Consider the following 11,089-nt stretch of genomic DNA (forward strand, 5'->3'; position numbering starts at 1 on the left):
GAAGGGTGGCTTGTGCAGGCCTGCTGCCTGCAGCCGGTATGTTGCATATGTAAGTCCAACCATCCAAACAAAGGCCACCTGCACTACGGTGCTGTGGATAGATCCTTTATGAACCACCAATCATCCCGGTCCTGTATTTGTGTTACACCATCGTAACGTGATCTTCTCAGTAGTTATCAATCTTTGATCATGCTGTACACTTTGCAAAGCTTATTTCTGATGCAAACCTTCAGTTGTGCAGTTCTTCACTAAGCCTAAGGATCACAAGGTACTGATCTTTTCCCTACAAACCCGAGTTGTTTTAGTTCCATTTATATTTATTTTGGTTTGGTCTTGGGTCATCAGTTAAGTTCCTGAACTAATGGCTATTTTTTGGTTTTGGATATTTCGGTTTCAATCTTGATTATTTTGGTTTGGTCTTGGGTCATCAGTTAAGTATACATAGGCCTACCTATGAACAGGAGATCACAATGTGTTCACTTACTATTGTAATAGCCATCCATGGTTCAGCCTCAATAGGTGACTTTTGTTATTATTAGTAGTAGAGATTTACGAGCTTTTTTTATATCTTCTGGATCATTATTTGGCTATTTTGAATCTAAAGTTCCTGAATCATGGGCAAGAAGCAATTTCACTGTACATGTCAGTTAACCAATATCTGATCCAATGATGTAATGTTTTAATTTTGGATGATGCTTTTGCTAATTTTTCTTGAATGTGACAAAGTGATTTTGCAGTGCTTTATTATTGAGTAATGAACATGCATGAAGCTAAAGCCTTGAGATGTCAATCATATATTTGTATGTTTTGGGCAGTAGAATTTGCATAGTTGCTGGCTTGAAGATAATGGTACCTGGTTTACCTCACATTAATCCAAACTCACTATCCCCCAATCTTGTTGCAAATGTTGCAGTGTGACTCATCGGAACCTGATTTATGTGATTCGGGATGCAATGGTGTGCAGATGACGTGTCCTTCAGTCATCTCCAAGGCTGGTGGCCTTGAAAGAGAGAAGGATTACCGTTACACTGGGAGTGATGGTAAATGCAAGTTTGACAAGTCTAAGATTATTGCTTCAATTCAGAACTTCAGTGTTGTGTCTGTGGATGAGGGTCAAAATGTTGCTAACCTCATATAACATGGGCCACTGGCAAGTAAGTAAAAGATAAAGAATCTGTTGAAATACATAGAATAGTCAATATCAAACAATAAAATAAACTTCAGTAATCGTTGTGAATTAATATTTCATTGAATGATTTATATTCTATCGCGATGCACGACACTCTACTATCATATATAGAATTAATGGTTGTAATGTGCTGGTGAAATACTTCGATTAAAATAACAATATAACACATATTTGTACATAATTTGCTGTACGTTCCCCCGTTGCAACGCACGGTCACTCACCTAGTACTAATTAATACCGATAGCATGTCCTGTCCTGGACTGCTGCCTGTGTTTGTGAAACTGTGGGCAGGAGAATCAAAACACATTTGTCCCTGTCCTCACTTGGTGCTCGTCAGGTCAAACGGAGCAGGGCCATGGGGGCAAGCACAGTAGCAGTAACCGATGTGCTTTGGAATCCACCTCGGTTTGTTTCCCCCTCGCCTAGCCTCGCCGCTGCTTCTTGCTTGTGTCGTGAGCAAAGCCCGAGGCATCGGGCAGAAAGAAAAAAAAACAAATTTTCGAATCAATTCATGCCAAACTGCTGCCCTCGCTCTGCATGCTTTCACCATTTCGCCACCGACCTGATTGATTCTCTCTGCGAGAGTGGCAATCCAGCACTGTGTTAAAGCTGGGAAAGTTGTCTATCAGCTACGGTCACGATTCAGGGGTACAAGTCCTGGTAATTTCATGAGGGCAGCAATGGTCAAGGAACCGACTGCAAGGATATTTGTAGTCAGCAGTTGACTATAAGGCCCTGTTTGTTTCATTAGAATTGAATTCCATTTTAATAATTATAATTTAGATAAAACTAATTAAGTTCATATATTTATATATATAATATATTTGTATATTACTCTAAATCATATAAGAGAGATAGTTATATACTACATTTATGTTATAGTGAAGCAAGTAGAAGAGTGAGCTATAAATTGTACATCGAGAAAATAGCATGTAAATCTATAGAATCAATTTCCATCTCTCACCCCATGAATTTAAGATAGACTTATATGATAACTTTGGAAAGTGTGGAATGTCACATTTTAAAAAAATAGCCTATTCTATTAGTAAGATTCCAATTTTCAAAATGAAAGGAAACAAACGGGACCTAATATTAAACTTGCTAATCCACATCACATGTTGACGCACGTCAATACCTCTTCGACTTCATTTTCCGCATCATCCACGTCACAAGTAGCATTACCATTACCAGGGCACCGCAACATCCATGATTTTCTTCCACGGAAACGAAAATATCCAGATTTTCTTCCACGGAAACGAAAATACTTAAACAACACCAGTAGCCCCATCTGTTAAAAAAACACAAGTAGCCCCATTCCTAGCGATATGGTTTCAATTGGGCACGATATGCAATTTTCTTATCTACAAAATTTTCAGCTGCTATCTGTTCAATATTACAAATACGAGCAGGCAAGAAAGATGATACAACATAACTCATTCCACCATTGCCACGTCAAAGTTCGCAATTGCTGTGGCAGAAAAAGGCTCAGGCGAAAAACAACAAAGGAATCAGACAAAAGGGGGGGAAGCGAAAATCACGGAAATCAGTTTAACTTATGATAGATTGCCATCCTTTGCGGTCTGGGGTAACCATTACAACACAGGCTCATAGGTTCGACACATCATTCGCATCCCAAACTCAAACTTCATAATTCATTCAAACACAGCAATGGAGCCCACCTACAAACTAAAGTAACACTGGAGCAAACGTCCCTGACACCGCAAAAAAAGCACAGTTTGTGGCTTGATACCTTAAATCTCCTGGACAGTCAGACCTGCCAAAGGGGGGGGGGAATCGTAATCAGCGAATGTGGATTTGGTTGAGCAATAATTTCCCAGCCAAATTGTATGCACAGCAAATCATAGAGGCATTAACACAGGAAAGGAATAATTGATCTGAGATCTCGGTATGATGATGCAAATCATGTACTACTTCAAGATTATAACAAACAAACAGGATATCCTTAGTATTTATTCTGAACAATTTATAATAAAAAACGTCTATGGATATGCACAGTGACAATTGTAACCATGAGGTGCCATTGTTTGGCATGTGCATAGTTTAGTTGAAACATCTCTGGACATCACAACATGTAGGGCCAAATATGATTCGCCCATTTTATTCCCAAGCAGTGATATCCTATTCATGTATTAGTACCATGGAAAAATGATAACAGCAAACCATAAAGAATCAAGAAGGGATGTTTGCCTCTAATTGTGAAAGAATCTCCGAATATCCAGAAGAATAACTGAATAGTGAATATCCAGACCATCCCCTAATTTATGACAGATTTAAGTGAATAACAGAATGTCCATACTATATGCTCTAGTTTATGACTGCTAGTCTATCTATCTAGAATAAGTGAATAACTGAATGTCCAGAGTATCCTCTAATTATCACTTGTAGATGTGTGACCAAAATGTTTCAGACAAAAATGAAAAATCGGGCTAAATCAAAATTCGCATGGCGCGTAGATAGGACAACTAGTCAAGATTGAATAGATCATAAATGTTTTTTTCTAACTAGATCATTCTCACACAACAGCAACACGGTCTACAACCTTCAGTAACCAGTAACCAATCACCACACAGCAATTGCGAACCGCCCAATGCGGGACCGGGATCCGGAAGGTCCAATAGATCAAATAAAAAAGAGCAGTAGTCGATGGATGTAGCATGTAGGGGGTAGGGACTATGGAGCACGGACCTGGCGGGAGCGACTGCTTGAGCTTGTTGGCCTTGTCGGCGTCGTGGACGCAGAGGGTGTAGAGGTACCTGGAGCAGCGCACCTTGAACTTGACGGCGTCCTTGGCCCGCTTGATCCGCACCGACCGTGCGTCCTTCCGCCGCGCAGTCAGCAGGAAGTCCTTGATCTCGTGGATCTGCTTCGGCTGCCGACGAAACAAGAGGGAAACACGAACAAGTTAGAAATTTGCGCCGTCCACCACCGCTCAGACGGGCGTCCAACCGTCAAGAGGGGGGAGGGGGGGAGGATCTCACCATGGTGGTAGCCCGGGCGGAAGACACTGCGACGCGAACCCGAAGATTAGAGATGAGAGCCCGAGACGATGGCGGCGGATATAGGAGAGTGCGTTAAGGTTAGGGTTTGAAGATGGAATTTTGAAGCCAGATCGCCTTAAATGGGCCGTAACCTCAGGCCCAGCTTTACTTCGCTTCCAGTTGGGCCATGCCTAAAGCTTTGGGGTCTTCTTCGGCCATTCCTAATAGCATCTATCGACATTTTCTTTCTAAAAAAGTAATTTATTTTTTAAAATACATGTTTTAGAGCTTAACCGTTAGATTTTAATTTGTTTTTAATGATCTAAACACTTTAAATGATGTACTATCTCGATTTTTAAATAGTTGACACCGAGTAGTTCATTGTGAACTAAATTTTTTTGATTTTTGGACACTATTTCGAGAACCTTATTGGAGATGCTCTAAAGCTATGGAATTTTCTTGGATCATGTCGTGTATATACTTTTGATAAAAATTAGTATCGCAACTAATTTGATTAATTATGAATGCATAATAATATAACCATATTTGAATATCTTGGTAGAACAAACATCCCGATTATCCACCCACCAAAGGGTATGAAATGTAACATAATTAATACCAGGAGAGCATATTTCACTTGTTACTAAAACACCCAAACTGCTGCCAAATATGCTCAGCTAAGTCAATTCTTAGTTGGATTGGTGCTGGTTAAGCACATATAATACCATTTGTCTGGAATACACTTGTGAAGAAATCAGCAATTCCATCATTGATGGTCGGTGGTAGAACAACTGATATCCCTGAAGCTTTGTTTGGATCAAAATATGAAATTGACATGTCTTTCTCGTCCTCAATTGTCATGTTGTGCAGTATGATGCAAGATTATATGATTTTCCTTAACGGGGCGTTTGGATCCCTTCATTTTAGAGGAATTAGAATTCACTCAATAAAATAACTTATTTACTTTGGAATTTGACATTCCACCACTTTCTAAAGTTCAGATATAAGCCTATCTCAAATTCATGGGGTGGAGAATGGGAAATGATTTTATGCATTACTAGAATTGGTTTCTAATCTATAACTTACATAACATTTTTCGTCTCACTCCTCTATAGTAAAAATGTAGCACATAAATATCTCTGACATGTTGCTAATAATAGTATACAAATATATTTTGCATAAAACCGAATTAGTTTAATTGATATATGCATAAATTACTATTATTAGAATGGAATTCAATTCCAACGATCCGCGTAAGAGTTCCTCGCTAGTAGTAAAATTGACGATAATAGACGTTGAAGACTCTTACTGCTGCTCATATAGTATAGTTAGATCTACCACTTGTCAGATATCCTGACTGTTGTGACACCTAGCTTAGCTTCAGCTAGGTAGGTGAAATTTACGCCATTTGTTGTGTATCAACCGGCACCTGGCGGCATATCTTCATTTCATGAATATGACGCTTTGACTGGTACGAAGGCACTTTTTTGGAATTGCTTGTTAAATAAACACCCTGGCATCTAAGTTTTTTAGTTGATGCAGTGCATGTTTTGTTATGCTCAGATACTAATTAGTTAACTCACTTGAAAAAAACTCAGGTTTCTACGAAAAGGGAGCCCTTGGTCATTTTTGCATGCGGAGCCATAAGCTGATGTTCATCAACTATCAGCATGTGTACTTTGGAGCTGCTAATGCATTGCTGGGAATTTACATCACTGCAAATACTATCTGAGTGTCATGGACTCACTGAAGATGTTACCCTCCTCTGGCTCGGAACAAAATCTGACTTCATTGCAATTCTTGTTGAGAGAACGAAACCGGTGTGCTAGATGGCATGCTTATCCTTTTGTTCTGTCAGGTTTTCATCCTTTTGTTATGCAAATGAATAAGCAATTTTCCATCCTACTAGGTTTTCGGTCTTGCTTGAATTTTACTAGATAGAGACATAGAATATGGAAATAGACAATATTACTATTTTGTAAATTTTAATATGTGCTCTATATGCAATTAGTTTAATTAATCCTGCTTCTTTCTACCCGCTAATTTAAATCAACAAAGTCAAATCGTTATCTGATGTGTATTTACTTGATTTCAATAAGAATTATTGATTTTTAGATTTATCGTAGCATTAGCACTGGCACTTCCTAGTTGTAATAAAAAGCACAGAGCAAGCATTCCATCTCATGTCTTTTTTTCTGTCTCTGGTATGACAACGATGTAAAAAAGCTTGATGTCATAGGATCTACGTCATTCGTCTTGTCATCAAGAGTGGTGACAATGGAAAAAAAAACACTTTGTTTTGTTTTAGGAAAGACCATTTGTGAAGTTTACCGTGAAGGTACCAAAGGTCCAAAACTTGTTGGTTAACAACATCGAGGTCTGGTTTGATCGACAGGGCCAGCCGCACTGAGGATCTGATGGATCTGCGTTGCTAAAATGTTGCAACAAAACCACGCATAACACTTATGAGCTTTTATGTGCGCGCTGCTAGTGTTCTAACAATTTATTATACACGACACACATTTTAAAACGCACTTTGCGTGCTCATTTTATTCTTCTCAACATTGATATATCAGAATAAAAGACATAAGGAGTTTGACAATTCCTACGTACTCGTGCCCTGCAGTGGTACACTGCTTGTTTAATCCAAGATGATTATAGCTAGCCAAAATCCTAAAAAAAAACTCCCATACATCGATCCGATCCGATGCATGCCGGTCAAGTAGGCGGCCGCCGGCGGCCGGCCGACTAGTTGGAGTTGCCGCAGCCGCTGCAGCCGCATTTCTCCTGCACGAGGTTGCACCTGCCGCCGCTGTCGCACTTGAAGCTGGAGCAGCAGGTGGTCGTCACGCATGTCCCAGGGCTCGACCTGGAGCAGCACCGGCACTGCAGGCAGCTGGGCGACCCCGCCATTATTGTGGCGGCGGCGCCGGAGATCGCCACCGCCAGCTGCTTCGCCGGCATCTGCACCGGCACCATGTCGTCCAACGCGGAACCTAACAGTATATATACACACATGTTGGCATGTTATTGAAACGAGGGCGACGGCGCCGTGCAATGCAAGAACCGTGTGAATGTGTGTGATGCATGCATGCATGCATGCGCATGTGTACCTCGAACTATTGGGGTGGCCAAGAGGAGGAGGACGACGGCGACGAGGGAGGCGGCCATCTTGAAGCTAAGCGCCATGGCTGGTGGTCGGTCCTTCTCAAAGAACAAAAGGAGAAGATGGTCACTCGATCGATCGGTTGCTTGTGAGATTTGCTATGCTGTTGCCTGTTGATGAGTCTCGTCCGTCTATATATAATGTAATATAGAATGCAAATATAGTAACGGAAGATTTGTATTCTGTACGAGCAGGATTCGAAGCAGTCTTTAATGTTTGTGCGATAAATTTGTCCTGCTAAAACGGAAACTAATTAACTGGCCGGCGTCGGATAATAAGGAAACTAATTTGTGTATCGCATTTGTCCGTTCATGAGTATATCTGTTTTCTGCGTGTGTTTATGTATTGCCCGGTTGCCCCTATTGAGATTATTCGAATTTTATAGAAAAAAATTCCTTAGATGCCATTATATTTTATACACATCCCTTGTGTGCCAATGAATGAGATTTTAAGTATATATATTTTTTGTGTATATAATATATGTGGATTCAGTGGCACGCAAGAGAATTTCTATAATTTTCAATGACATACAAGGGACTGTCCCAATTTTGTATGTTTAATCATGGCGAGTAATAGGTGCTTAAGAAATTTTATATACCAGGCTTTTATTGCAGTTTTAGAGCAAATCAGTGTGCTGCCACTATTCACTGCGACAATTTTGACCCCTCACTAGTTCACTGTGATCTGTCTTTGTGAATCCAATGTTGCTAGCATACATGCAAGCAAGTTTCAGATGACTACTTAAAACTGATTTAATGACTAGGGAATTGTAGGGGGGGATATGGAGAGAAATGGCCTTACTATTCATTTAAGGGCTAATTTGGGAAATTCCAATTTTTCAAGTGATTTCCATTTTTTCCATGTGAAATAGTTCACTTTCCCTTGAAAAAAAATGAGAAACTTTTGAAAAAATGGTGTTGTCAAACTAACCCTAAATAGCAAACAGATTCATTCCTATAACCCATGGATTCCCCGCAATTCTCGGGTCACCAAACTATGTTTTTTTAGAAGCTCAGTGGATCATTGGTGACGTTTGATGATTCGTAATGGGCTTCATTTGAGGCAGAAGAGGCAGAGAAAATGACTTCCTTCCCCATTGTTATTGGGACGCCACTTCAGGCTCAAACACAATTGAGCCCAGCGATGTAGCTTGGGCCGGCCATCTATTTACTTTGTCTGTGAGTTTAGTGGGCCTAAAGTTATGAGAGCAACTCCACCAAACCCACTCTCTTCATTTTCTTAAAGCCATCTGCAGTGGTTTGAGAAAACTGAATCTAAATTTTTTTAAGGGCTTATTCGGTTAGAGGTGGATTGCGAGAGATTGAAGGAGATTAAATCCCCTCCTATACAGGGTTGGATACAAATTTAAATATGAGGGATTAAATCCCCTTCCAATCCCCCTCAAATCACCTCAAACCGAACAACCCCTTAGTAGACAATTGCTGCAGCAGATCGAGAAAACTCAGTGCCCATTGTTGAGAAAAATCCATTCAATGACATCCAAACTTATACTGATCCCTTTAATACAATTATAATTTATAGCTTCCCTTAAATACCATCACATTTTAATTTAAATCCCTTGAATCTCATCGCCGTTAGCATTTAAATGTTTTAAACCTGAATTGACGATATTGGAGGGATTTAGTTTAAATGGAACTAACAACGATGACATTAAAGAGATTAAAATTTAAATTTGATGGTATTGAAGTGATTCTATAAATTTTAGTGGCGTTTGAAGGATTACTATAAGTTTAGATGACATTGAAGAGATTTTCTCTTATTTTTATTTGGGTATAACGCATCTATTGTTAGGATTTATGGGCTTGGCCCAATTAAGAAATTCAAATAAATCCCAGAAAATCTCAAAAGCCCATACAAGAGGATGGCTAGAGGATAGGTGGAACCATTAACACCATATTGCTAGCTCTAGTGGAGTAGAGCTAGCTTAAATATGGAAGCCACACTCACTCACCAAGTCATGGATGAGAGGAGAGAGTGTGGAGAGCCACACGCGCGCGCGCGCTCGCTCGCCTGGCCGGGCCGAAGGGCGCGGGCGCACGACATGCGCGTGAATGGTCCGCCGAAATCCGGCCCCTCGCCTTGCGGGGGCGCGACTACCTTTTGCCGTTTGATTTTTTGGTTTCTTGGCTGTTACGCTTATCCTAACCGATCGCTATAAAATCTCAACTGATTGCGAGATTTTCGTGGGCGGATAAGCACGGGGGGTCGCGGGCTTGGCCCTATAAAAGGAGCCCGGCAGCCAGCCTCCAAATCATCCCAGATCTCAGTTCGCTTTCGCCTCTCTTCATAGCTGAGCCGCCTTTTTGTTCCCTTCGTCCCGACCGCAGAGGTGCATCTGCGATTAGGAGAGCAGGTCTCCGGAACCCTTCGTCTTCTAGATCCTGCACCGGGAGAGGGCGAATAAGGTTTTTGGGAAGCGTCTTCACGCGACTGCTCGTGATCTGCTGACCTCGTCGACCCTGCTGATTTCGCTACTTCGACATCGTCGACCCTGCTGATTCCGGCGCGTGCCATCTATCAGTAAGTCTAATCAGTACGCATCATCTGATTTGGCTTGTTATTTCAGTTCTTATGATTTGGTCATGATTTATATTCGGAATTTAAACTGGAATTTGTCTAATTATTCAACAATCCAAAAACCTTATTGTAGACAATTTCCTAGTTTTTCTATGGCTGCTTTTGCCGATGCGCTCAAGCCAGAAAAGTTCAATGGTATGCACTTTAAGAGATGGCAAGTCAAGGCCACGCTCTGGCTTACTGCTATGAATGTCTTCCGTGTTAGTAAAGGCAGACCTGAGGGTCCACTGACTCCTGAACAGGAGAAAGAGTACGACCATGCCAATACTATGTTCACGGGAGCTGTTCTTAGCGCCCTTGTTGACCGTCTGGTTGATGCGAATATGCAGTACACAGACGGGAAAGAGTTGTGGGATGCACTTACTACTAAGTATGGTGCATCAGATGCTAGCAGTGACCTGTATATCATGGAGAGCTTTCATGATTATAAGATGGTTGATAATCGCTCTATTGTAGAGCAAGCTCATGAAATACAGTGTATAGCCAAGGAGCTCGACCACCTTAAGATAGTCCTTCCTGACCGATTTGTGGCTGGGTGCATTATTGCAAAGTTGCCTTCTACATGGAGGAACTTCGCCACAGCTCTGAAACATAAGAGACAGGAGATATCAGTTGAAAATCTGATAGCGTCTCTGGATGTTGAGGAGAAAGCTCGGGCTAAGGACACGGGATCTAAAGGAGGCGAGGGCCACTCCAGCGCCAACATGGTTCAGAAGAACCACAACAAGGGCAAAGGGAAGCCAAAATCTAACAAGCCCAATAAAACTACCAACTTCAAGAAGAAGAAGAACAAGGCTGAATTGACATGTTTCGCATGTGGCGAGGCGGGTCATTTTGCCAAGGATTGTCCTGATCGAGCGGATCGGCGTGGCAAAAAGGGCAATGTCAACACAGTGATCGCTAGCAATGAGGAAGACAAAGGGTATGGTAATCTACCTTTCATCTTCTCAATATTTCAATCACCTAGTTGGTGGCTTGATACTAGTGCTAATGTTCATGTGTGTTCTGACATTAACTTGTTCTCTTCTTATCAGGGCGCCCGGGATTCTTCCGTGCTAATGGGGAATGGGTCACATGCTTCTGTTCATGGCACTGGCACGGTGGATCTGAAGTTTACTTCGGGAAAGATCGTGCAGC

The 11,089-nt window shown here is 41.3% G+C and overlaps 2 protein-coding genes across 2 annotated transcripts; both read right to left on the reverse strand.

The window, feature by feature from the left end:
* Positions 1-2,714: 2,714 nt before the first annotated feature.
* Positions 2,715-4,302, reverse strand: LOC100280770 (60S ribosomal protein L38-like). Its single transcript, NM_001153692.2, has 3 exons — positions 4,189-4,302; positions 3,896-4,079; positions 2,715-2,963 (listed from the first exon to the last, which is right to left on the reverse strand). The coding sequence occupies exons 1-3, from the start codon at positions 4,189-4,191 to the stop codon at positions 2,941-2,943; spliced, it is 210 nt and encodes a 69-aa protein (NP_001147164.1). The 5' UTR covers positions 4,192-4,302; the 3' UTR covers positions 2,715-2,940.
* A 2,408-nt stretch (positions 4,303-6,710) lies between these two features.
* Positions 6,711-7,448, reverse strand: LOC103647739 (uncharacterized). Its single transcript, XM_008672255.3, has 2 exons — positions 7,302-7,448; positions 6,711-7,184 (listed from the first exon to the last, which is right to left on the reverse strand). The coding sequence occupies exons 1-2, from the start codon at positions 7,375-7,377 to the stop codon at positions 6,937-6,939; spliced, it is 324 nt and encodes a 107-aa protein (XP_008670477.1). The 5' UTR covers positions 7,378-7,448; the 3' UTR covers positions 6,711-6,936.
* Between the last annotated feature and the right edge of the window lie 3,641 nt (positions 7,449-11,089).

Source organism: Zea mays, chromosome 2 (genome assembly GCF_902167145.1).
Source record: "Zea mays cultivar B73 chromosome 2, Zm-B73-REFERENCE-NAM-5.0, whole genome shotgun sequence".
Taxonomy (NCBI): domain Eukaryota; kingdom Viridiplantae; phylum Streptophyta; class Magnoliopsida; order Poales; family Poaceae; genus Zea; species Zea mays.